The sequence below is a fragment of the Mobula birostris genome, chromosome 7, assembly GCF_030028105.1.
Source record: "Mobula birostris isolate sMobBir1 chromosome 7, sMobBir1.hap1, whole genome shotgun sequence".
NCBI lineage: Eukaryota > Metazoa > Chordata > Chondrichthyes > Myliobatiformes > Myliobatidae > Mobula > Mobula birostris.
Window position 1 is genome coordinate 102,280,618 of NC_092376.1, and position 27,925 is coordinate 102,308,542.

Genomic DNA, 27,925 nt, shown 5'->3' on the forward strand with positions numbered 1-27,925 from the left:
TAGCTGAACTGTCCTGAGAAGGAAGGGCATTTCAGCATGACCATCACAGTCAACATCCTTTTGGAGAAGATTAAAATATGGGCTGAATGGCCTCTTTCTTTGCCATACATCTCTTGACTCCATAGTCATATTGAATGACTATGACCATAGACATTCAATATGCCTATGACTATTTACTAACTTTGGGTTTGTAACGGGTTAGTAAGTTGTGGGCATGCTATGTTGGCACTGAAAGTTTGGTGACATTTGTGAGATGCCCCCAGCATATCTTTGGGCTATATCGGTCATTGAGGAAACATGACACATTTCATTATATGTTTCGATGTACACATCACACAACAAATAAAGCTAATCTTCCACCATCCTGAAAATCCTTTGATACAATGCAATAGAGTGTTGATTGTCAGCTGTGTTAATTAGAGTCAGAAAAGTGTATGGCTGGTTAAGTTTCATTGAAAGGACATTGAAGTAAGAAGGTAAGGAAGCCTTGATTCATCTAACTTTCCTACTGGTGAGAGCATATCTGGAGAACCACATTCACCTGTGCTTTCTTTACCTAAAGAGGGCTCTACTTTCCATCAGTGAAGTGGGGAGAGGGTGTAGCAAAGGGTTAGTCATAGTCATAGTCATAGTCATACTTTATTGATCGCAGGGGAAATTGGTTTTCGTTACAGTTGCACCATAAATAATTAAATAGTAATAAAACCATAAATAATTAAATAGTAATATGTAAATTATGCCAGGAAATAAGTCCAGGACCAGCCTATTGGCTCAGGGTGTCTGACCCTCCAAGGGAGGAGTTGTAAAGTTTGATGGCCACAGGCAGGAATGACTTCCTATGATGCTCTGTGTTGCATCTCGGTTGCTAAATTTACTGGTGGTTGTCATGTGAGGAGAGATACAATAAAACAATATTTTGAAGAGTTTGAAGTATTTTTTAAGAATATCTAATATACGGCGAGCTGCAGAAAACTTAGAGAACGGGGACTGGGTGGGTCAGAGCAACAGTGAGGGGTGTGGGGTTATATAAAGAGAGATCTCGGGATGAGGCTCATGCATGGGTACTTTCATATACCTCTTTCCCACAGCCCTCAGTAACCATTCAGAATCAGAATCAGAATCAGGTTTTTAATCAACAGCATGTGATGTGAAATTTGTTAACTTAGCAGCAGCAGTTCAATGTAATACATAATCTAGCAGAGAGGAAAAAAATAATAATAAATAAAATAAAACAAAAGTGATAAATAAACAAGTAAGTCAATTATAGATATTGATATTAAAAAAAACATGCAAAAACAGAAATATTGTATATTTTTTAAAAAGTGAGGTAGCTTCCAAAGCTTCAATGTCCATTTAGGAATCAGATGGCAGAGGGGACGAAACTGTTCCTGAATCGCTGAGTGTGTGCCTTCAGGCTTCTGTATCTCCTACCTGATGGTAACAGTCAGAAAAGGGCATGCCCTGGGTGCTGGAGGTCCTTGATAATGGACGCTACCTTTCTGAGACAACGCTCCCTGAAGATGTCCTAGGTACTTTGTAAGCTAGTGCCCAAGATGGAACTGACTAGATTTACAATTTTATGCAGCCTCTTTTGGTCCTGTGCAATAGCCCCTCCAGACCAGACAGTGATGCAGCCTGTCAGTGGAGACTCAAACCCTACCTGGAATTTCGCTGAGCCCAGAGGCCATTCACTCCACAATTGCTGACCCATACCCCAGCTGCCTGAGTGGCAGAGATCAACGACACATGCAAAGGCTGGGAATCAGAATAAGATTATCATTGACTTTCATCATGGAAAATTTGTTGTTTTGCAGCAGCAGTACAGTGCAGACATAAAATTATCATAAATTACAAAACTAATTAAAATGGTGCAAATAAAGGAATGATGACAGAGGGGAAGGAGTTATTTCTGAATTGCAAAGTGTTAGTCTTCTGGCTCCTAAACCTCATTCATAATGGTAGTTTGAAAAGAGGGCAAGTCCAGGATGGTGAGGAACTTTAGTGATGGATGCCAGCTCTTAAAGGTGTCCTTGGAGATGGGGAGGGTTGTCCCCATGATGGAACTGGCTGAGTCTGCAACCTGCTGCATCTTCTAGTGATGCTGTGCACTGCAGCCTCCAAACGGGACTGTGATGCAGCTACGCAGAATGTTCTCCGCTGTATATCTGTAGAAATCTGTAAGTGTCAACACCCAGAAAATTGGAAGGCCAGTTACAGGGTGTGCACTTCTCCTGAGTTGCCCAGCTTTTGACAGAATTGTTGTTAAACTGTCAGCAGCTGTGGCCAAGGGTGGTAGTTTACACTGTTTTTACCACCTGCTTAGTCTTTAACACATGGGCATTGCAGCTTTCTCAATTCCAGTCCAATCTCAGAGCATTCTTGCCTGTTTCACTTCCCCCCCCCCACCCTCCTCATCACTCGTTCTTTGCAATTTTACGTAAATTGTTTCATGTCATAAGTCTTTATCTCTGTGTAAATGTGGCCTGTACACACCCAACCAAACAGGTACAGTTAGCTTTCAAGCCATCTTTCAGTGCTGAACAGGTCGAAAGTTCACTCTCTTACCCAGTGCTTTCCCCTGTCCTTTTAATGGCTGTATTCTGAGCCAAGTCTTCCTCGCTCACCTGGGAACAGCACTAAATTGAGTTTTTATATTCATCAATGTAATATTTTAAATTATTGAGTGTGTGTCAAGGTTTTTTTTTATGTGTGACTGGATCGGAGAGCACACTTAAATGGAGTCTTTCAGCAAAATTATGAAGAAGTGTACAGTACCTCAGTGATTTTTTTTTGCTCTGTCCCTCACCGTTCCATCTGCAACAGCTTCTAATATTTCAGGTAAACTGTAAATGTGTTTGCTGGACTGATCAATCTGCAAAAGGACCTGCATTTTGGCAGAAGCCTTTTGCAATGTTCCACAGAGTCGTGCAGCCAATGGAATACTGTTGAAGTGCGGTCACTATGTCAATATAGCATGTGTATCAATCTATTTGTACACAGCAAGCAGTAACAACCACTAGAAAGACTGTTATTACTTTTGTTCTTTAAAATCTTGTCCATCAGATCTTTTTATGTTTATCTGAGAAACTTTTATTTTCTTGGCTTTAACATAAGAAGAAAAGAATTAAGTCTCAGCCCTTTAAGCCTGTTCCACTATTCATCCCAATCTGCCTGATCTTCTGCCTCAGCACCATTTTCTTGCACTATCCTATTCTTTGATTCCTTTAACATTCAGTGTCTTTTCTGAATGAACAAAGTCACTGAACCTCCATCAGTTTCTGGGGTAGAAAATGCCAAAAGCATGCCACACTTTGGGCAAAGAAATTTCTCCATATCCAAGTCACTTCATCATAAAGAGAGTACCTCCAACATGAGAGCTTTCCTCAGTCATGCATAGGAGTTTCAGCCTTAGTGTATGAAATGTAATTTAAATGCATAGTTCTTATGATTCAGAGGCAAGAGAATCACCAAATTCTGCACTTAAACTATTTTCCCTCTTCCTCAACTACCTTCCCTCACCTTGAAGACATTGCGGTCAAATACAGAAAGCACTGGAAGTCTGCACCATTGCAGTCAGGGAAGTGAGAACTCTTTCCAAGAGGTTCAGCTGAGCCAGTGACCAAGCTGTTTCAGATATTGACTGACTTGTGTATTCTTTCAAACAAGTTCTGGATGTATTGTGAATGGAATGCTCACCAGTTCTCTAAACTATCCTTGACATTTTCTACTCCAAACAGAATGAACTCCTCAACTTGCCTACTCTACAGGCAACTAACCTTCACCCATATCCTGAGGTCTCTTAAAGCATTATTGTAATTGATCCCAGGAATGAAAGGATTAATGTATGAGGACCATTTTTTAGGTCTGGGCTGTTACTCACTGGACCTTAGATTAACGAGGGGAGTTCTCATGGAAGCCTTTTGAACGTTGTAAGTCCTGGACAGAGTGGATGTGGGAAGGATGTTTCCATCAGAGGGCCCAGCCGCAGAATACAAGGATACCTCTTTAGAATAGAATGAGGAGGGAATTTCTTTAGCAAGAGGGTGGTGAATTCATCATCCCAGATTGATTAGTCAGGGTGTCAATATTACGGGGAGAGGTCAAGAGAATGGGATTGAGGAAAAATAAATCATCCATGTTCGAATGGTGAAGGAAACTCAGTTGGCTGAATGGCCTAATTTTGCTCTTATGTCTAAATGTGTAATGGTCTACTCTGTGGACCCTGTCCAAGGGTTATGGTTTTTTCTTGTAATTTATGCACCTTCTCCAAGGACTTAAAGAGTCATAGTGCAGTACGACTTGGATAAAGAGCCTTCAATTCAACCAATCCATGCTGACCATATTGCCCAACTAATTAGCCCCTATTTTCAGCATTTGGCTTGTATCTGCCCAAGTCCCACTCCTTCCATGAAATGACCCAGATGTTTCTTAAATGATAGTATTGCCTATGTCCTCACCACTTCCTCCGGCAACTCATTCGATATACTTACCACCTTGTGCATGAGAGAGTTGCTTCTCAGGTCCCTTTTAAATATTTCATCTCTCTCCCTGAACCCATGTCTCCTGGTTTAGGATTCCCCTCCCCTGGGGAAAAGACTGTTATCATCCACCTTCCCTAAACCTGCTATAATTTTAAATGTTCTATAAGATTGTCCTTCATTCTCCTACATTCCAAACTCTGCCTATAACTCAGGTCCTCTAGTCCCGACTTCTGGCCATTTTGGGGTGTGATCTTGTCTCATCTCGAGCATTCATAAAATAGTCCAGGGTATTCATTTTAGAGGTGCTTTCCCAAGAAGAGTTGTACCTCTACCGAGGCACTGGCCAATATCTATAGAACTACTTCCCAGAGAGCACCAGTGTCAGTGAGGTAGGGCAGGGCAAATTGGAAACCAGAATAATAAAGCCCGATTTGTGCAACAAAAGCCTCAGATTCCTGGAAAATATGCTGATTAACTCAAGGCTAGAACCTCTAATCTGATATAGTTGCCTTCATCCTGATGTTGGCAGTGAATCGCTCCTCCTCTCCCAGCTACCTTGCTCCTTTAGAACATCTGCTTCCAGTTAATGTCTGGTGCAGGTGCATTCTTATCTATGGGCAGCATGAGGTTAAAAAGTTTCCAGTGACTGATCCGTGCTGATGAAAGATATTGGATATATAGTTTTCTTCTGTGGGTGGTGGTTGTCCATCCATTGTATCATCCCTCAGTCACCTCCTCCCTCATTTCCGTTCCTTGTGCAGGAACATTGGGATTGTAGTTACTAGACTCTGATTTACAGAAATGGCATGAGGATATGAAGCCAAAGTTCGATACCCCAAAATGAAATTTAAATCAATTAATCTGTTAGATTTTTATCACTTCTCCATGTTTTCCCAGCAATTCCCTCAGTGCCTGGCCTTTGATCGACTCAGATCAGTTTTGCAAGAGTTCTGATTGTCTGCCCAGTGCTTCAAACCTTGAGATGACATTTACACCACACTCATAAAACAATCAAATTTGCAAAGCTTTTAAACAACTGGGGCATAGTTATATTTAATAAAAGCCTGTCTATAATAACCTGAATTAGCATTTTATGCCATGTAATACCTCTGAGAATGCAGGATTTTATGGAGTCATGTACTGTTGAGCCCATCTTTTCAATAGGTAGGATTATCTACTGACTGTCTGCTGGTTAACCCTTCTGTTTCTGGAATACTTCATATGAACTGAAATCAATATAATTGTTCCATTTCTATATGAGCAATCCAGCCTCAAATCTATTTCATCCTTCATGGCAATCACTTAAAGGAACAGCCTTTATGTGTAAAAAGTGATTGGTCAGAACATTTTAACCGATTTTGCATCACTTCTGGCCACCCCATTATAGGAAGGATATGGAGTCTTTGAAAGAGTGCAGGAGGGCACCTGGGTTAAAGGACATGTACTCTAAAGAAAGGTTGGACAAGCTTGGGCTGTGTTATCTGGAGTGATGGAGCCTGAAGTGAGGCCAGTTAGAAGCATGTAAGGTTACGAGAGGCAAAGATAGAATAAATAGCTGTTATCTTTTTCCTAGGTTTGAAATTTCTAATAAAAGTTAGGAGGGAGGTTAGGTCAAAGTAGATGTATGGGTATATTGTCTTACACAGAGGGTGGTGGGTGCCTGGAATGAGTACCGGAAGTGGCTGTGGATTCAAGTACAACAGAGACATTTAAGACACTGTAAGATTAGGACATGAATATATGGAGAATAGAAGGATATAGGCTTGTGTATTAATTACTTGTCTCATCAGTTTAATTCAGCACAACATTGTGGAACAAAGATCATGTTCCTGTGCTGTTCTGTTTAAATTCCATTGGTTCTTTCAATAACCTTGTGCAGAAGTGCAGACTTACATCAAGAGAAGAGACTGAGACCACAAGGTGTAGCAAGGGCTCTAGAATCACAGGTATCACAGCTGTAGTATTGTTGTCAGTCCTGATGCAGGGTTTTATATATGTACTCACTGAAGGAATGTGGGTGGGCTTTGCAGATGGAGCCAGCATTTAATTTCCTTGTTGCCTTTGACAAGATAGTGGTGAGCTACCTTCTTGAGGTCTGGGTGCACCCACAATGCTGTTAGGGAGAGGGTTCCAATGTTTTCACCCAGTAATGGTGAAGGAGTGTCATGGTCTGTTCCCTGCCATTGATATCCTGGGGTCACAATTGACCCAGAACTCAGCTGGACCACCTACATAAATACTATGGTTGCAAATGTACACTAGAGACAAGGTATCCTGTGATGAGTGACTCCCTCCTAACTCTGCCCTCCATCACCTTTAAGTCTCAAGTTAGGAGGCTGGAGGTTTCTGCCTTTGCATGCCAGATGAGTGCAGCCTCAACATCTCTCAAGAAGCTTAACATGAGACGGGACAAAGCAGCGCCACTTGGCTGACATCTAATCAACCGCCCTAAACATTCGTTTCTTTCACCATCTTACTGCTTAAACCCTCAAGCTCTACACCCAGAAGGAGAAGAGCAGCATTTTCAAAGGGACAGCACCACTTGCAGCTTCCTTTCCTAAATGCACTCCTTTCCGACTTGGAAATATATCTTCTCCGCCATCCTTACTGGGTCTAAAATCCTGGAATTCCCTACTCAAAAGCCAGAAGGACTGCAGTGGATCAAGAAAGTGGCTTGTCAGCACCTTCTTAAGGACAATTGAGTGCAATGTGCTCTTCAGGCAAATTAACCCAGGTACGGAGTAAACTTGAGAGTCGAAGGTAGAAAGTAACAATGAAGATTTATTTGAAGAACGTAACGGATGAGTAATGAATGACTCAGAGTGTACTCACTTGAGAGGGCCAGAGTACACAGAGCATTAATTCACTCAGAATGCAAATTCAGAACTCAGCGAAGTCTTGACAAACTTCAGTAGTGCATATAGTATGGGAACCTCATGCATATCAAAATCAAAATTCAGTAAATTCATAACAGGATGCACTATGAACCCACATTCAAATAAATAAATAAATAGCACAAAAATGCAAGGAAAACAATGACCAAACTAGTCACTTAACAAATTCTAGTTAAAACAAGTCAATGAGTTAGTGAGTCAGAACACATGATGCCCTGCATTGGTCTGAAGAGTTGATGGCATTTAGGACACTGTTCCCTCCAAGCTGCATGGCCGCACAGCAACTGAACTATTGTCTTTTATATGTTAATATGAAGTGCTGCACTGTTTTCAGGTGGTGTAAAAATTTCCTTCTCAGAGCAATGGTTGTTTCACTCAGCTGTAAAAAATATTAGAGGGAAGGTTGGTAAGGGATGATAGTTTTGCCAATGATTCTTTTTAAGTTCCCGTAAAACAAATCTAAAAGGATACTATGCTAATTCCAATGACACTCCCAGTACATTAGCTGCGAAGAGAAAAAGGTATTTCCAATGAACAAAGACATTTGCCTTTGAATTACCAGTTCACTGTATTCAATAATTTATATGTTAGATATTTGAATTTAATTAACTGGAAAGAGTATGGTGTCTCCATTAGATAAATGGCTTCACCGGATGTGATAAAATTGGCCACCATCTTGGCACGTTGCCCAAATATGAAGTTCTAAGAAATCAAAATCAAAGTGGCATGAAAAGCAGGTGGCTGATCAATGGTGTCAGCTTTCACAACTAGCTTAGGTTTATCTACTATATATCTTGTCCTCTCCAAAGTCTGTACTTCTTAGAAATAGCTGATTGTCATCTGGGCATTTTTTCAGTGTTCATGTTTATTGAAAAACAGCCTATTCACATGTAAGTTTCCCCAACTCTTTATGAGGTGATGTCGAAGCATAGTTAAGTGTAGAATTATGGTCTTCTGTCCACCAATACTAATTTTCTGTGTAAACAAGCCCTTGTTCCAGGAAATAAACAAACTGTAGATCCATATCGGTGTGTGACTCTAATCCAATCATTGGAACAAGAGAGCTGGTGGGGAATGGGTGTGATGTGAGCAAATGGTTTGAAGACTGAGAACTGTAAAGGCTGGCATATTGGAAAGATCAAGGCTTGCAATCCAGATGGAAGACCAAACACACAAAAAAAATCCAGATGATTGATATCTGAAATAAAATAGAAAATGTTGGAAACACTCATCAGGGCAGGCAGCATCAGTAGAAAGAGAAATAGAGGGAAGATTTCAGTTCAGGGACATTTCATCTAATATGAACTTCTAACGAATGACCTCAGACTGGAAATGTTGACTGTTTCTTCCTGCACAGATACTGCCTGGCCTGCTGAATGTTTTCACTATTTTATGTTTTATTATAGTAGATTGGACCCAATAGTCTGTGGAATGAAACTGTGGAATATAACTGTGAACAGAAAGCTGGTTTTGCACTTCCTTTTTGATCTGAAATGTTTGTTTTGGCCACCCTTGATCACTTGTCCCTTGCCAGGGTACAATTGCTCTCAGGAGACGCAAGCATCTGCAGATGCTGGAATGCACCATGTCCCTGTGCATACAATCTCTCCTGTGAGAAGCCCTGTATTGCAATCAGAGGGAATTCAGCAGGTCAGGTGGCATCCATGGAAGGAAATGGACAGGTATATTTCAGGACAAGACCATTCTTATGTCTCCTTGCCTGACTTGCTACCAAACGAATTCTAAATCCCATCGTAATTTCCATCCATCTGTGCAGCCTCAAATACCACTGCAAGACCGCATAGAGACTGCTAAAACTGAAAGCCAAAATTTCTCACTCACTTTTCACACCACTTTCCCCTCCCACTCCAGGCTCTCTTCTAATTATTGCCCATAGCCCCCCACTCCCACCTCCCCAACCATAGTGTTTAACAGCTTTCCATGCTGTCTTCTTTTCTGTGTTTGACTGCAGACTAACACATTTTACCCCTTCGAAAATTAAGGAAGCTTTTCTGAATCGTATTTCAGATTGGTTTTACATCCAATAAAGCAAACATCCTTTAGAGTGAAATTGCATATTTGCATTAATAGATATGTAATATTTATTTGATTTGCATTGAAGGGCAGAATTTTATCTCAGCTTTCTGAAGGAATTTCCACTGATAATGGAATGAATGTTAATTCATGACTATTATTTGTCAAGGTTTAAGCATTTAAATCTTCTGCCTCAACTCAAATACAGTGAGTTACTAAAGCACCGGAACTGAACCCAGTAGGATTCCTTACATCATTAGAGTGTTGCACATTTTCATGAACATTGGTTTACGAATTGGTGAAAACTCTCAGACATTTTTCCCCTTAATTCTTGACTTTATTTCTTTCCATTTTTCTGCTTTCAACAGCCACACCTTGCATCAAAGCCATCAGTCCCAGTGAAGGTTGGACCACTGGAGGGGCTACCGTTATCATTATCGGAGATAATTTCTTTGATGGATTACAAGTCATATTTGGCACCATGCTGGTCTGGAGTGAGGTACGTGAAGGAAGTGCATGCACTGATAATTTAACAATAATCATTGATCTTGTTCCATTTTGTTTCCATTTTCCACTCTCTGTCTCTCTCTCTTCCCATTTGCTTCTCCCTTTCTTTCTCTTTTCTCTTTTTCTCTCTGCCCCACCCTATTTCTCTTTCTCCCTCATGCACATCCTTTCTAGTCCAGCACTCTTCCTCACCTTTCCTCACTTTCTCTCACCGTCCCTGCTTCGTAGTCGTTTCCACACTCTGCTTTTTGTTAACCTCCTGAGCCTTGTCAAATATTTTCTGGAAATTAGCAGAAAGGTCAGGTGGATACTGGCATGGAAGTAAAACAAGATGGTTAGAGCAGACTAGACACTATCTCGGGTGTTGAAAGGGTTATGCACACAGAGGAATGTACCAGAGCCGATCATTCCATTCTCTCTCCGTATTTTCCAAGGATTATTTTAAAGTGATTGAAAGACGCATTCGAGCAGGAGCTTACATGGCCCTCGTGACTTTGTTGCCTGTCAGAGACAGCGATCCAATTAGTCCAAACCTCCAACACCTACCAGATGGAGTTATTTTCAGAGCTGGGTGAAGTATTTCACTTGACATGTTTGCCATGATAGCTTGACAGGCATGGTATCCATGGCTGTGAGCTCTAAACGAGTGATATAGTCATAGACGGGTGAATACTTCAGGTCAACTGTGGAATTGACCCTTGGAAGCAGATGCACTCAGTGGTCATGACAGAGTTTAAATTTCTACCCCAAAGTAACTTACACATATACACCACATAAATTCTCCCACTTTTAAAGTCATCAGCTTTAGCTGGTGTAATTTCACATGTGACAGCTCATAACCTTCAAATATGTGAGCATAGGTTTGAATGTCAGTAAAACTATTTGATATCATAACTAATACTGATCCTGTCTTTGTCTGTCCTCAGAGATCACAGCAATCAGACGGAAAGATGGTTGTTTACTTTTACCACTCCTCCTCACTTACACCATCCCACTGTTAATTCCATTTCCCCTGCCTTATGCCAGTTTAGATGAACTGACTTAGCACAGACACTGGAGAATTTATTTTCAAACTGAACCTTTGGGAGAGCTTAATTTAAGACATGAATGCATTCAGAAACCATTACCAGCATAACAGTAACACAAAACACTTGGCAGCCAGTCGGATTAAACTTCATAATATTCTTTGTTACCATAATAGCAGACTTGGGCAAACAATGCCAAGATTTATTGGAGGAATGATTCTCTCCTTGAAATGGAGGAAGAATATCAGGCAGCTCAACTGTTAGCAATTGTCCTAACATCTTATGTGTAATGAGCATAATTTGTGATTCACAATACAAGACTGAGTGTACAAATGAGTTTTGACCATAACATCCAACTTTGTTGCTTTGGGTCATAGAATACAGTAAAATCAGCCAGATATGAACAATGGATTTAATTGCAGGGTATCCATCTTCCAGTTGAAGTGTTGGGCTAGGTAATCTAGGCAGGTTCTTAGGTTTGGTCCTATGAAGCATAGGGGGCTAAGGTATTGGATACCCTGCCATTGTCTTTCTCATGACATGTTCTCACTGGGTGGCTGAGAAGTGTACTTGCACCCCTGTATTGTACCTGAAGAGCAGAAATGCCAAAGATGTGGTAGTGTCTGAAGAGTGAAGCAACGTTAGTATTGATATTGGAATACAAATTAATTGCATTAGCATTCTCCATATATGATTGGTTGGTATTCCTGATGTAGCTGTAAGTATGTTGGATTAGTAAATAAATGTTCCCATTGGGCATGTGATCCTGAAACTCTTTTTACATGTGGACTTTGATCTTTGCAGCTGTCTATTGGTGAGCCCCAGAATTCTGGTCATTTGACACAGTGAGCTTTAGCCATTCATAGAGTGAGTCAACTTATAGACAGCAAGACAGGATTGTTTGCGGGTTTCATTCAAGTGACAAAAGTTCCAGAGAGTGCAGTTGCCAGATGTACTTCAGCAAATGAGCAAGGGAACGTTTCTGCAGATTGTCTCACCAATTTCACATCTCTGATAATACCAACCTGAACTTCCTTGAGAAAATACAATTGCCATACTGGGCCAGTATCACATCAACATCAGACGGTTTGTAATATCTGCCCTATTTCCTATCCTACTTTTGGGATCAGGCAACAGTTTCATCTGATCACTTGCATGCAGTCTAGACCATCTTTCTTGTTGTCGCTCCCCATTTTTCTCTCTCCTGTTTTCCTTTTATTTCTTCCAGTTAACTCTTTCACTTTTTACATTTTTGCCTTTGTTATCCTTTCTCTGTCTGACACCTGAGACCAATCGCACTGTCTCCTGGCCATCTGGGGATCAGAATCAGAACTAAATTTATTACCACTGACATACAGTATGACGTGAAATTTGTTTTGTTTTCTTTGCAAAAACATAAAATTCTATAAATTAGTAAAATAAATAAATAGCGCAGAAAAAAGGAATAACAACGTAGTGTTTATGGGTTCATGGATAGTTCAGAAATCTGAAGGCAGAGCCCTTTTCCCGCCGCTGTCTTGACCATATACCAACCTCCCTTAGCTCTCGCTCTTGGTTTCATTTCTTACTCTCTCTCTCTCTCTCTGTAATTCTTTCCACTTACTACTCTCTCCCAGTATTTCTGACATAATCCTCCTTTTGCTATCTCCCTCCACTTCTCTCCCTATATTATAATAATAATAGTAACAACCATACCTTACTATAAATACCAGCCTGATCCAGTTTTAGTTTACATTACAACCAATCCATTATTATGGATAGGACATTCCATAATAACAATCTAGATGCAATATACAGGAAAAACAAGCAAGAACAACTTACTTAATAGATATGGCCAATCCAAACACACATAACATACAGAAATCAGTAAGTGAAAAACACCAGAAACATACTGAATTGTAAGGCTATGCAACATGAAGAAGGTATACATTGTCCCAATAGTAATATCTACAATTGATGTCATCCCAAGTCACTACACAATAGCAATACACAATTAGGCCACACAACAATATTTGCAAAATTCTTCAGAAAGCCACAATACTAAACACCACTAAAATAGTTCGAAAATTCCTAGCAATTGAGAAATAAGTGTGCTTGGCTATGCCCCCACCTCAGATTTTACCAGCTTGAGCAGAGAAAAAATAAAAATACAATAATAATAATAATAACTTACTTATAGAGCACTTTGCATACAGATAATGTTGTTCAAAGTGCTTTACAATGGGATAAAGTGTAAACATGATATAAAAGACAAAAAGATGTTAGTTAAAAGCAAAGTTAAATAAATAGGTTTTGAACTGGTGTTTAAAAGTGTCAACTGAGTCTGCATCCCTTATAGTTTTAGATATTGAGTTCCACAGTTTAGGAGTGTAGTTCAAAAAAGCTGACCTACCAATTATCATTTGAGGGAAATTGTTTAAATTTGAGAGACCGGCATAAGAAAACTTGAAAGCTTGAGCAGGAATATAAAATGCAGCAGCTCAGTCGTGCACTTCGGTCACAGACCATTGAGAGCTTTAAAAACAAGTAGGAGAAATTTCAAATCATTTCTTAAAGATCTAGGAAGCCAATGCAGAGTAGTTAGGATGGGAGTGATATGTTCCCTTATCCTGGTTTTAATTAAAAGTCTAGCAGTGATGTTCTGAATGAGTTGAAGTTTGTAAATATATTGCTTCGCAAGGCCAGTAAAAAATGCATCGTAGTAATCTAGTTTCTTCGATATAAAGGCATGGATTAGTATTTCAGTATCATTAAATGACTGAAACAGATGTACCTTTGCAATCTATCTTTCTGTTTGTCTGTCTGTCAGTCCCTCGCTCTAAATATCTGTCCCCATTCTCTCTTTTACTACTTCTCTTGATTTCTGCGTTTGGTTTCTATTGCTCCCTTTCTGTCTCTCCCCAGCTCTCTCTCTCCCTCTCCCTCTCTCTCTTTCTTTCTCCACCTATCTCTCTGTCTGTCCCCAAAGTCTCTTTTATGCTATCTCTCTGTTTCCCCCTGTTTCACTATCTCCTGCTCTCTCTGTCTGTCTGCATTCTCTCTGTTGGCATTCTCTTTCATTCTTTCTTTATGTCTCTGTCTCAGTCAGCCCTGCTTGTCTCTCTGTTGGTCTTTCTCTCTCCGTCTGTGTGTATGTGTCCCTCTCTCTTTCTCTAAGTACTTCTGTCTCACCTCTTTTCTTCACTCTCCCCATATTTCTGTTTCAGACTCTGTATCCTGCTGACCACCCCCTGGGCTGATTGAGGTGGACATATGGCAACAATTTCCATTTGAATGACACCCTCTGGCCATTCTTGTAAATCTCAGACTGGCAAAATTCACCTCTCGTTCCTAAGCCTGGGGCCCACCCAGCGCCATATGTTAACAAAAGAGAAACTTGAATGGCTTAATATCCTCAGCGTAAGCAGTGAGGGATAGATCAGATTTTGTATTATTTATTTTAAAGGTGACCTCCATAACCCCTCAGATTCTGGAAGGGTTTCAGATTATAACGCCCTGCAACTGGAGCCTCTAAGTACTGGCAAGCCTTTATTGGCCTTGACTCAGATATGAGATTTATGCAAAGCAGAGCTTGTTTTTCATTAAATCGGGCATGAGTGCTGATTATTTACACATTCCCCTAATTGTCCCTGTTAATAAGTATTGTTCAGCTGGTAAACTATTATAATTCGAATGACATTTTCGCACATGTGTCACCAAGAGAAGAACTGAATTGTTTTGTTGTCAATTTAACAGCGACTTCAGTTCCGTCAGTTACAAAAGGCAGGATCTCCCGGTGACCACCAATTTCAGTTCAATTTTTCATTCCCATACTGGCATGCCTCCTGTACGGTCACGATCAGGCCACACTCAGGTCGGAGAAGCAATACTTCATATTCCTTTTCGGTAGCCTCCAACCTGATGACATAAACATCGATTTCTTGAAAATAAATCCAAGGATCCAATCACAAACAAGAGAAATTCTGCAGATGCTGGAAATCCAAGCAACGCACACAAAACGCTGGGGGAGCTCAGCAGGCCAGGCAGCATCTATGGAAAAGAGTAAACAGTCGACGTTTCGGGTGAGACCCTTCATCAAAACTGATCTGATGAAGGATCTTGGTCCGAAATGCCGACTGTTTACTCTTTTCCATAGGACTCACCAGGCTCCAGCATTTTTTGTGTGTTCCAAGGATCCAACCTAGGACTTTGTTACACTGGAAAGCAAAGCAGAGTTGATGATTCTTCCAGAGACCCTTTTGATAATGGGTCCCTGACTGGATATATTAAGTTTGTTGTCTATCCACAGATCTGCAGATGTTGTCTAACCCATTGGGTGTTTACAATGTTTTGGATTTTGTTAAGGTTGGGTTTTACATCTGACACTGCAGTTACACAGTAAGTGACAATGTGAGCTAATAGGACATCCCATTTCAAATCCAGCAGCACCCTGTCTTGTATCTTCTGTATCTAGTCTCTAGGGGTCAGTTGATGCTATGTAATGCACAGTGCAATGTGAATAAACAGCATTAATGATGCTAGGGTGCAAAGTGTTACGGATTAGCACAGACACACACAAGTACACAAAACATGTGTGTTCATATTCTTCGACATATGAACATACTGTACACGCACAGACATAAACTCTCAGCTTGTAAATGTCCAATGCCCCAGTGAGCTTGGTGGTATATCCTTAATTGTAATACTCTGTGTAGTTGGATAGAAATTGCTCACTCTCCAGACTGGAATGTGAAACACTGAGCACTGGGGCAAGACTCCCAATGATTCTTTCCGTGGTGAACGTAGACCTAAGGAGGAGAGGAGGAGGCAGAAGGACCGAGCAAGTAGATAGTTTGCTGAACACAGCATCACAAGTAGATAGTTGGTGAAGAGGGCATTCGGCATTCTGGTCTTCATCAGTCAGGGTATTGAGTATAGGAGTTGGGAAGTTATGTTACAGTTACTTAAAACATTGGTGAGGAATAGTGTGTACAGCTTTGGCCACTCTGTTGTAGGAAAAATGTTATTAAACTAGAAAAAGCACAGTAAAGATTTACCAGGGTGTTGCCTGGATTTGAAAACCTGGGTTATATGGAGAGATTGCATAGACTAGAATGTTATTCCTTGGAACGTAAAAAAAACGAGGGGTATAGATAGTATGAAAGCACAGTCTTTTTTTCCCTGAAAGGGGTGCTAAAAACAACAGGATTTAGGCTTAACATCAGAGGCAAGAGATTTAATTGAAGCATCGAGGGCAGCTTCTTCTCACAAAGGGTGGTGCGCATTTAGGAGCAGCTAGAATAGTGGCTGGGGTGGGCACATTAGTAGCATTTAAAAAGCATCTAGATCAGTGCAATAATAGGAGAGGTTTAAAGGGCTATGGGCCAAGCACAGGCAGGTGGGACTGGCTCACTGGGCTACACTGTTGGCACGGACAACTTGGTTTCCATGCTGACTCAATCGCTCTGAGTATCTTCAGGATGGCAAGAGCAAACAGAACTACTCCTGCAGGGTTAAAATGGACAAGAGGTGGGATTGGAAAGGTTAAACAGCAGGCAAGTTTTCAATTTATATTTAATTATGCAAAAATTTGTACCCAATAAGGGGTTGTTTATCTGGCAGTGCAAGCTGTTTGGAGACTGATAATGAGTGTCTTTACCTTGTTGATATTGATCATGGGGTTCTCTGGTACTGATTGAGCTGTTAAACACTTGCTGAATACAGCACCCTGAAGTTCCACAGCACTCTGTGGAACTGTGACAGATCATCTCAAGTGGATATGCAAATTAACTTCAGTAAAGGTTCTTCATACTGGTGTGAAATTTCACATTTCTTCTCTTGCAAAACGATTTTGTCAGTGTTGTGTCTGGGATTGATAAAGTCTGCAGTGTGGGAATACGAAGTTTGTCCATTTGAGCTGTGAGAAATATCTAGCTCTTCAGCCTCAGTACTTAGAACAATAATTGAGCTACATGTCTGACACTGGAAGGGGCAGTACTGATATTGTGAGGGTACAGGACTGGAAAGGATAAAAGGATAGCAGAATGCGAGAAACATAAAATACACTGTAGTTAATGTAAAAATAACAAATGTTAATGTGTGATTCTTTGAGACTCGGATAAAAGAGTTTTTTTTAAATGGTGCCCATGGCCTGCTCTTTATCAAATTATGGTATTGCTTTGCACTGTTGTAACTATATGTTATAATTATTTGGTTTTGTCAGTTTTAGTCTTGGTTTGTCCTGTGTTTCTTGTGATATCATTCGGAAGGAACGTTGTATCATTTTTTTAATGCATGCATTTCTAAATGACATAAATGAGGATTGAATGTCCTCATAATCTAATCTAATCTAAAGAAATCATTTTAGATTCATGGAGCACACAAATTGACCCTTCAGCCCATCTAGTCCATGTCAGTCTAGTCCCATTGACCTGCACCTGAACTTTAGCCCTCCCATCGATGTACTTACCCAAATTTCTCTTAAGTGCTGAAATCAAACCCACATCCACCACTATTGCTGGCAGCCTGTCCCATATTTTGTTTAATAAGGAAATAGAGGAGGCATTTAGCATGTATTTTGGGTGTGTCTCCATCGAAAAAAATACAGGAAACCTCCCAGAAAGACTGGAGCAATTCTGGTCTGACTGTGGAACCAAAAAATAAGCATTAAAAACAAAAGAAATGTTGCAGTAATTAATGTTATTGAAATTCAATATGTCCCCAGGATATGATGGCCTGATTCCCAAGACTTTAATGAGATGACTATGGAGGTAGTGGCTTCACTGCTTGTGGTCTTCCAAAGTTCCTACAGAGTAAAACCCAAGGAGAAGAGAGGGAAAGAAGAAGAGAGAGAAAGTGCAAATCTATATACCAGTTAGTCAAACATCTGCATGAAAAGTTTTAGGGCTCTATTACTAAAGCAGTGGGAATAGAGCACTGAAAATATAATAGAACTGGGAAAAGTCAACAAGGGGTTTATAAAAGGAAAATGATGCTTGACATATCTGCTTGACATTTTTAAGATTGTCACTAGGGTATCCATTGGATATGGTATATTTGATTGTTTGGAAGACCATTGAGAAGGTGCCACAGAAGTAATTAGTAAAATTGGAGCCCAGGACACTGGAGTAAGACATGGGTATGGATACCGGATTGGTTTATGGTCTTGTCTTCCTCTATAAAGAAAGATGTAGGGCAGTTGAGAGTCACCAGATTGATTAATGGCTGTTCGCAGTTTGTTTTCTGAGGAAAGTTTCAAATTCGGATTTAGATGTATTTAAATACATGTACGTCGAAGCATACTGTAAAATGAAATGTGTCATTGACGTTAACAATTGATACACCGAAGGATGTGCTGGTGACAGTCCACAAATATTGCCACACATTCCATTGTCAACATAGCATGCCCACAAGGTTCAGCAGAACAACAACACTGGGCAAAATGAGACAACAATAGCAAAACAAGCCCTTTTTGCACCCACCCACCCTCTCATACACACAGATAGGCCTCTGTTACGCCAGAAACTAATCACGGTAGGGCAGTACAGAAGCATAGTGGCACAATGCTTTACAGTAGCGATGACCAGGGTTCAATTCCCGCCTCTGCCTGTAACAAGTTTGTATGTTTTCCCTGTAACTATGTGAATTTCCTCTGGGTGCTCATGTTTCCTCCTACAGTCCAAAGATGTACAGGTTGATAGATAAATTGGTTATTGTAGAGTGTCCCATGATTGGGATTGTTGAAATCGGGGGATTGCTGGGCAGTGTGGCTTAAAGGGCCGGAAGGGCCTGTTCTGCACTGTATCTCAATAAAATAAATTAAAAAAAGAGAGATACAGGAGCCGGGATGATGATCTACCTAGTTCTTTTCCTTTAGTGAGGCGCTCACATGTGATGTGCTGGCGTAATGACAGGTGCCATTCATGTAACCCATAATGAATTATGTAAATAAAGAACCAAACAATATATTTACAATATTACTCAAATAGTACTGAAATATTAAATACACAACACTCTCCCTGCTTAGCTATAAACTCCAATTCGACATGGAATGTATCTTAACTCAAATATGTAACGTATTGCTCTCTTTTCATCTCTGTATACAGTATACTATATAATACAACTACTATATAGACATACACAGCATAGTAAATTTTAAATACAGGCCTAAAGATTTATTCATTGTGGAGGATTTCTTACTGTTGTAGAATAATGCCTTTCCTGACAAAGGTGATCAATCTGTTTGGCAGTTGAGACTTGTGGCTGTGAATCAATATCAGGTTCCGGGTCCTCCTCTGTGGTAGTTGTAGGAGCTGACCCTGGGACTGCAGGAAGTGGTTCTTACAGCTCTGGACACCCTTTTCTCTAACATCTAACACTGATTTGCTCAACTGATAGATGTGTCATCTCCAGATGATAACAGGCAGAATCTCCACTGTGTAAGAGAGTGGTTCAGTTCTGTTCTTAATTTTTCCAAGTACCCACTTCTGATAACTTCTGTAGTCCCCTGCCATAACTGCTTGCTCAGGAGTGAAACATCAAAACTCTTTGTTTGTGGAGTCCTCAGTGCCTCAGCTGTTTGTCCTGTATCCTCATTCTGAGATTGGGTTTGAGGAGATCCGAGCACGAGTGCAAAGAACAAGCCAGGAACAGCATAGCTGGTGAGTCATTGGTTACTGAATTGCCATATGCAAAGAGGAAATTCGTGAGCATCTGGTTCAGCTGTTCTGCTGACATTGCTTGCAGTGCTTTCTTTAGACTCTGGGCAAACCTTTATGCCAAACCATTTGTAGCTGGGAGGTACAGTGCAGATATAATACGTCTTATTTCATTCATTTTCAGGAATGATTGAAACTGTTACACAATGAATGTGGCCCATTGTTACTGACTAATTGTTCTGGAACACCAGAACAATTCTCAACATATCAGCGGTGTGCCAGGCTACTGGGAGTACTCCTGGCCAGTTTGTAGCTGCATCCACTACTACCTAGAAATTTGTGCCCATGAACGGTCCAGCAGAATCCACATGAATCCTCTGCCAGGACAATGCAGGGATGGAGAGGAAATCAAAGGCAAGTTCATCCCAGCACTGGTAAAAATGGGAGGACTAGAATTTCTGCTGCACATTCCAAACATTTTGGGCTGCATGTAGATCTGGGAACTTTTCTGGTTTCCCTTTAGATCATGTCTGCTATAACAGGAAGACTATCAATTTATATTAGGGAGAATATGCCAATTTGTACATTTTCAGGTATTTCCTTTTCCATCAGTATTTCCATGATTAGCTGTCCTTTTGAGTTCGATCTTGTAATTGTGTGCTCCATGAAACAGAGCCCATCTCTGCACTTGTGCCGCTGCAGTTAGTGGAAAACCCTCATCTGAAGTGAAAATGGACATTAGTAGTTGATGATCAGTTATGAGGATAAACTAGTCAAAATGTTTTGAACCCCAAACCAGACTCAAGGCCGCTTTATCAATCTGTGTGTAGTTTTTTCTCGGCAAAGGCTATGGGACGTTCACTTGCCTGGCTCATAACATATGTCCTGATTGCACCTACACCATAAGGCAAGGCGCCACAGGCAAGCATCACTGGACGATATGGTTCATAATGTGTGAGTACAGTGTCTGATGTCACCATTTCCTTTGTCTTTTGGACAACCACCTCACACTGTTTTGTCCATTGCCATTTCTTCCTGATCTGTAGTAATGAGTGGCTGGGATCATATGCACTGCAATTCAGATGAATGAGAAGGGATCTTGTTGAACTGGGGACAAAGCCTCAGGACTTGGGGGAATAGATTTAGGATGGAGATGAGGAGGAACAGCTTTACCCAGAGTAGTAAATCTGTGGAATTCTTTGCCCAGGGAAGCAGTTGTGGTTACTTCATTAAATGTATTTAAGATACAGTTAAATAGATTTTTGCATAGCAGGGGAATTAAGGGTTATGGGGAAAAGACAGGTAGGTGGAGCCAAATCAGTCGTGGTGAAGGGTCTCGGCCGAAATATTGACTGGTTACTCTTTTCCATAGATGCTGCCTGACCTGCTGAGTTCCTGCAACTGTGTTGCTTTGATTTTCAGTCTCTGCAGATTTTCTCTTATTTGTCAGTTGTGATTTTATTGAATGGAGGAGCGGGGTCAACGGGCCAGATGGCCTACATCTGCTCTTTTCCCTATGTTCAGATGTTGTTATGTAGGTCTCCTGAAGTCAACAGATTCTGCTTAAGGGGTATGCATGGAAAATTAATTGGGGACAACAATACGTCAGCAGTGCAGGCAGTGTGTCCTACTCAATAAAATCCAAGAAAAGGAAAAGGAATCATTGGCATAAGGAAGCAGGTAGTTTATCAGTTCAGTGTCTCAGTCAAACCTACAAATTTCAGCCAATTGTTGAAATCAAGCAGCTTCAAAAACCAGCAACCAGTCCACACCTATAAGATGGAGACTTGAGTTCTATTCTGCTTCAAAAAAGCAGCAATATTACTGGTGCCCAAGCAGATAAGGGTGAGCTTCCTCAACAATTATTGCCCCATAGCACTCACGTATACTGTGATGAGGTTCCTCAAGAAATTGGGTTATGGCTGGAAATAACTCTTGCGTGAGCAAAGACCTGGACCCAAAGAAATTTGTCTACTATCGCAACATGTTTACAATGGATATAATCTCACCTGCTCTCCACTCTGCTTTGGAACACCTAGAAACAGCGGAACATGCATCAGTCTATCTGTTTATCGATTACAGCTGGATGTTAAACACCATCATCCACAGTATTAATAAGCAAGCTTCAAACTTGGGTCTCTGTACCTTCTTCGGGAACTGGATCCTCAGTTTCCTTATCAGGAGACCACAGTCATTACAGTTGGTGATAGCATCCCCTCCTTGCTGATACTCAAAGTTACACAACTCAAGAGTGTGTGCTTAGCCTACTGCCCTACTCTCTCTATCCCCATAACTGTGCGGCTAAGTGCAGCTAAAATGGCATCTGTAAATTCAGTGATGACACCACTTTTGTTGGTAAAACAAGTGGTGATAAGGAGGCATACAGAGGTGAGATATGTTTGGCACAGCTTTGTGGACCAAAGGGCCTGTATTGTGCTGCAGGTTTTCTATGTTTCTGTGCTTCTAGATAGATTGGCTGGTTGAGTGATGTGGAACAATATCAGCAAGATCAAGGAAATAATTGTGGGCTTCAGGGAGAGGAGGTCAGGTGAGTACACACCAGACCACATGGAAGATCAGTGGCAGAAAGGATGAGCAGTTTCAAAATTATGAGGGTCAACATCTCAGAGGATCTATCCTGGGCCAACATATGGACACAATCATGAAGAAGGCACACTGGAGGCTGTGCCTCATTAAGAATTTTGAGGAGATTTGGTATGTCACCAAAGACTTACAAGTTTCAGTGGAGGACATTCTAAGTGATTGCATCACAGCCTGGTATGAGGACTTCATTGTGTAGGATCACAAGAGGCTGCAGAGGACTGTAGACTGTAGACTTTGCCAGCTCCATCCCACCATCGAGGATTTCTTCAAGAGGTGGTGCCTTGAGAAGACAGTCTCCATCACTAAATACCCTCACCATCCAGGACATGCCCTCTTCTCCTTCCTACCATCAGAGATGAGGTGCAAGAGACTGAAGACCTACACTCAGTGATAGGAACAGCTCCTTCCTCTTTGCCATCAATTTTTGAATGGTGTATGAACCCATGAACTGTGCCTCATTATTCATTTTATATGCATTATTTATGTATTTTGTAATTTGTGACTTTGCACTGTACTGCTGCTGCAAAATATTTTTACATCATACGAGTTAGTGATAATAATCCTGATTCTGGTTCAGTTGTGACAACATTGTCATAATTTCTTCTATTCAAACATCTATTAATATTAAGTCCCAGGGAGTTGTAAGAGCAGATGTGGGATGTGCACATTGGTAAAAAAGCTAGCAGAGTTCTTGGAGAACCTTTACGGAAAGACAGTGGGATGAAGTAACCAGGAGGATAGATTTGGTGAGAGAGTTTGAGAGATGAGGAACAAGGAATGTATAAAGAGCAGAAGAGTAAACACGTTTGTTTACTTGGTGTGTGCATGGAGAACTGAAGTAAAACAAGCAGGATGTTAAACCTAAAACTGAACTAAAAATAGGGAAAACATGCCTTCTTTTCATAGTTTCCTGAATGTGGTGACACAGGTAGATAGACTGATGAAGTAGGAAGTTGATATACTTACCTTCATCGCTGAGGCATTGAGTGTAAGAGTTGCAACATCATGTGAGAGTTGCAGAAACCATTGGTTAGGTCACAGTTGGAGTATTGTGTCCAGTTCTGATCACTACACCATAGGAAAGTTGGGATTAGGCCAGAGAGGATGCAAAGAAGTATGTTTCAAGGACAGGAGGTCTTGGGTTATAAGGTAAGACACCCATACATGATGTGGTGGTCTAATGACGAATGCCATTCAAGCACTTTATACATATAGTATAACAATAATCAATTATGTAAACAAAGATTGCTTAATGAAACAATATATTTACAATATTACTCAAATATTACTGAAACAATAAATACACAACACTCCTTTCTGCTTAGCTATAAACTCCAACTCAATATAGAATGCATCTCAACTCAAGTATATAACGTATTGCTCTCTACTCATATATACAGTATGCTATATAATACAACTACTGTACTATATAGACATCCAAAGCATAGTAAATTTTATATTGTCCCATTCATGCCTAAAGATTTAATCGCTGTAGTATTTCTTACTGTCGTAGGGTAATGTCTTTCCTGAGCAAGAGGGTGTGGGGAGGGATCACCCTGCTTGGCAGGTGAGACTAGTGGATGTGAGAGAATCTCAGGTTCTGTGGCCTCCTCCATGATGGGTGTAGGAGTTGACTCTGGGACTGCAGGAAGTGGTTCTGACAGCTCTGGACACCTTTCCTCCGGATGTATTGGCATTTGAACAGTACATGGCAAGCTGCTCAGTGTACTGATCTATCCCAAGACAACAGATAAAGCTTCGAGCCAACGCTTCATTTTGACCATGCCTAGACAAACAGCATGTATCTCCTCCAACTTGTTAGCTCGCAGGTTGGGTGGTGCAACAACTCTCAGTCCACACAAAGGCAACCACTGCCAAGGGCAAGTTCATCCCGAAACTGGTAAAACTGGGGGAACTGGAGATTCTGCTGCACATTCCAGCCATTTTAGGTGGCCATGCAGACCTGAGACAGTGTGGGGTCTCTTTTTGATGCCTTTGGATGATTTCTGCCATAATAGGGAGACTTTCAATTTGCATTGGGGAGAACATGTCAAGAGGAGCATCCTCTTTTGTGAATTTTTCAGGTATTTCCATTTCCAAGGCTAATGGGACAATCCATCGACATTAACATGATTAGTCACCCTCTTGAATTCGATCTTGTAATTGTGTCCTCCAAGAAACAGGGCCCATCTCTGCATTCATGCTGCTGCTGTCAGTGGATGGAAAATGGACACTAGTATTTGATGATCAATAATGAGGGTAAACTCTCTCCAATCGAAGCTCTGGTTGAAGCATTTTACACCCCAAACTAGACTCAAGGCCTCACCGTTAATCTGTGCATCATTTTTTCTCTACAGTGGCATGGGAACGTGCTGGAAAGGCTTTGGGGTGTTCACTTCCATTCCTCATAACATGTTACATGCCTGCACCTACACCATAAGGCAAGGCATCACAGGCAAGCATCACTGGACGATGTGGATCATAATGTGTGACTACAGTGTTTGATGTCTCCATTTCCTTTGTCTTTTGGAAAATCACCTCACACTGCTTTGTCCATTGCCATTTTTTCCTGATCTGTAGTAATGAGTGCAAGGAGTGAGCACATTAGCCAGGTTTGGCAGGTACCTGTTATAGTAATTGACAAATCCTAAAAAGGACCACAACTGTAATACATCCTTTGGTCTTGGGAGCACCCACCACAGCTTGAATTTTCTCAGCACACTTGTGTAATTTTTGAGCATCAATGATGTGACACAGTAACTGATGCTTAGTTTAAAGAATTCACACTTGTCACGTTCTGCTCTGAGGCCATACTATTCTAATCTTTCTAACACCTCTTTGTCCCCACCAGTAAAAATGATGTCTGGGTAGCCTTGTAGCACCTGGTCCAGAGCTTTCTGCCAGAGTGCAGGTGCAGGCACTACTCCAAAAATAACTGATAAAACCCTTTCTGAAAACTTATGGTGAGAAGCCATCTTCTATCTCCGTCTGTAGGTAAGCCTCCAGTAGGTCCACTTGGCTGAAGTGTTTCTCTTCGGAAAGATTTGCAAAGATATCCTCTACTCTGGGCAGAGGATATTGATCTACTCTCAGTACTGGGTTTATGATGACTGTAAGATTACTACAGATCAAGACAGACCCATTCCTCTTGGCTACTGGGACCATTAGTATTGCCTATTTGCTCCAAACAACTTTGGAAAGAATCCCTTCAGCCTCCATGCAATTTAGCTCACTGACTACTTTATTATGGATGGTATAAGAACCAGATAGGCTTTGTAAAACTTGGATGTGGCATTTTCATTTAACTTTATTTTGCCCTTGATGTGTTTGAGTCTTCCAATGCTGTTCTTGAACAGTGCTGTGGTATCACCCAGTGTCTATCCTATTTTGCTTTCAGTTGGCTTGGTTGCAGGGGATGTAGCGTACAAGTGGTGGATCGATCTGCAATCAAGTTGTAGTATTGTACCCACAATACTGGTCCTACTATTTTTGCCACTTTCAGGCCCAATGTTGGTTGTTGTATTTCACTGTTACAAATGTCATTCCCACAGGAGTTATTGTTTCTCCAGTATAAGTTGTTAGTTGGATACCTGTGGGCTTCAGTTCAGTATCTATGAAACGTCATTCAAACTCATTTTGTCAAATGACTGAAACAGCAGAGTCATTGTCAAATTCTATCTTAATTAATTTGCCATTCATTTCTTGTGTAATCTCTATTGTTTATCTCTTGTTAGTTTCCACATTGTAAATCTGAAGACTATGCAGTCCTGTGTCACTCTCATCATTATCAGAATTTTCATCAACAGCGTGCAGCTTAGTGTTCTTTTTGAAACTGCAACAGCTTTTATCTTTTTCTCTTCCCTGTGCAGTCCATTTATTGACTGTTGTGCATTTGTATGCGTCCTACTTCGTTGCATTTTCTGCAAGTTTTGTCTTTAAACCTTCACTGGTCTGGTGCCTGTGAACTGTGCCAAAACGGTAACACAATTTGTTCAGCCAGGCATATGTTGCAATTTTGTTCATGGTTAATTTCATTCCTGACTGCAACTCACTAGCATTCCTGTCGACTGTTTATATTGATACAGCAATTTCAACTACTCTTTTAAATGTGAGTTGTGCTTTAGTTAGGAGTCTTTTTGAATGCTTTCTTGTAAGACTCCAAATTAAATGAACTTTTGGTGAATTATTAAGCCCATCATTGAACTGACAATGCTAAAACAATTTCTTTAATTCAGGCATGTAAGCTGAAATGGACTCCCCTTCCTTTTGATTCCGCTTATGAAATCTAAAACATTCTGAAATCAACAATGGCTTCTGTTCTAAATGTTCCCGCATTACGCTTATAACAGCAGAAAACTTCTAATCAAACTCCTGAGCACGTTGGTGCTTCCGCACCAGATGGTGATGCAACCAGTCAGAATGCTCTCCACAGTACATCTGTAGAAATTTGCGACATACAAAGTCTCCTCAAACTCCAAATGAAATATAGCCACTGGTGTGCTTCCTTTGCAATTGCATCAATATGTTGAGCCCAGGATAGGTTTTCAGAGATGTTGACAGCCAAAAATTTGAAACTGTTCATCCTTTCTACTGCTGACCCCTCGATAATTGATGCAATTGTGAAGAAGGAATCTGATAGAAGAGGAGAATGGACCATGGGAGAAAGAGAAGAAGGAGGGGCACCAGGGGAGTGTTGACAGGTATGTGAGGAGAAGAGAAAAGGTAAGGGTATCCAGAATGGGGAATTGAAGAAGAGGGGAGAGGGAGGGGAAAATTACCGCAAGCTTGAGAAATCGATGTTCATTCCATTAGGTTGGAGGCTACCTAGACGGAATATGAGGTGTTGCTCATCCAATCTGAGAGTGGCCTCATCGTGCCAATAGATGAGGCCATGGACTAACATGTCAGAATGGGAATGGAGATTTGAATTAAAATGATTGGCCAAGCGAAATCCTGCTTTTTGTGAATGGAGTCAAAGTGCCTGACAAAGCAGTCGCTCAGTCTATGTTGGGTCTCAGCAATGTAGAGGAGGCCTCATCGGGAGCACCAGATACAGTAGATGACCCCAACAGTTTCACAGGTGAAGTGTACCTCACCTGGAAGGACTGTTTGTGGTCCTGAATGGAGAAGAGGGAGGAGGTGAATGGGCAGGTGTATCATTTTTTTGCTTGCAGGGATAAGTGCCAGAAGCAATATTAGTGGGGAGGGACAAATGGACAAGGGACTCATGGATGGAGCAATCCCTGTGGAAAGTAAAGAGTGGGGCAAGAAAAGGCAAAGATGAATTTGGTGGTAAGATTACACTGAAGTTGGTGGACGTTGTGGAGAATGATATGCTGGATGCAGAGTCTCATGGGGTGATAGGTGAGGACAAGAACTCTCTCCTGTTAATGTAGTGGGAAGATGGGGTGAGGGCAGATGTCTAGGAAATAGAGGAGGTGCAGGTGAGGGCAACATCAGTGTTGGAGGGAGGGAAACCCTTTCTTTGAAGAAAGAAGACATCTCTGATACTGGAGACAATGTAACTGAGAAAATGGAATGACGATTTTACAGGAGAGAGGGCAGGAAGATTGGGAAGTCAAGATTGTTTCTGACAAATGACTTTTCATTAGAAAGATTTCAGCAGGCTATTTACATGAAACATAGCATTGCCTCTCTCTGTGGTTACTGCCCAACCTGCTGAATATTTCCAGCATTCTGATTTTACTTCCAATTTCTGCAATTTTTGTTTTTGTTCATGAGAG

At 41.0% G+C, this 27,925-nt stretch overlaps 1 protein-coding gene across 4 annotated transcripts in view; it reads left to right on the forward strand.

Moving 5' to 3' along the window:
• ebf1a (EBF transcription factor 1a) overlaps positions 1-27,925 on the forward strand; it is a 476,793-nt gene that overhangs the window by 285,268 nt on the left and 163,600 nt on the right. For all 4 annotated transcript variants that reach the window (XM_072263544.1, XM_072263543.1, XM_072263545.1 and 1 more), the window contains one exon: positions 9,778-9,908. In XM_072263544.1, the coding sequence (XP_072119645.1) occupies positions 9,778-9,908 (131 nt within the window). The remainder of the gene's footprint in view (positions 1-9,777; positions 9,909-27,925) is intronic.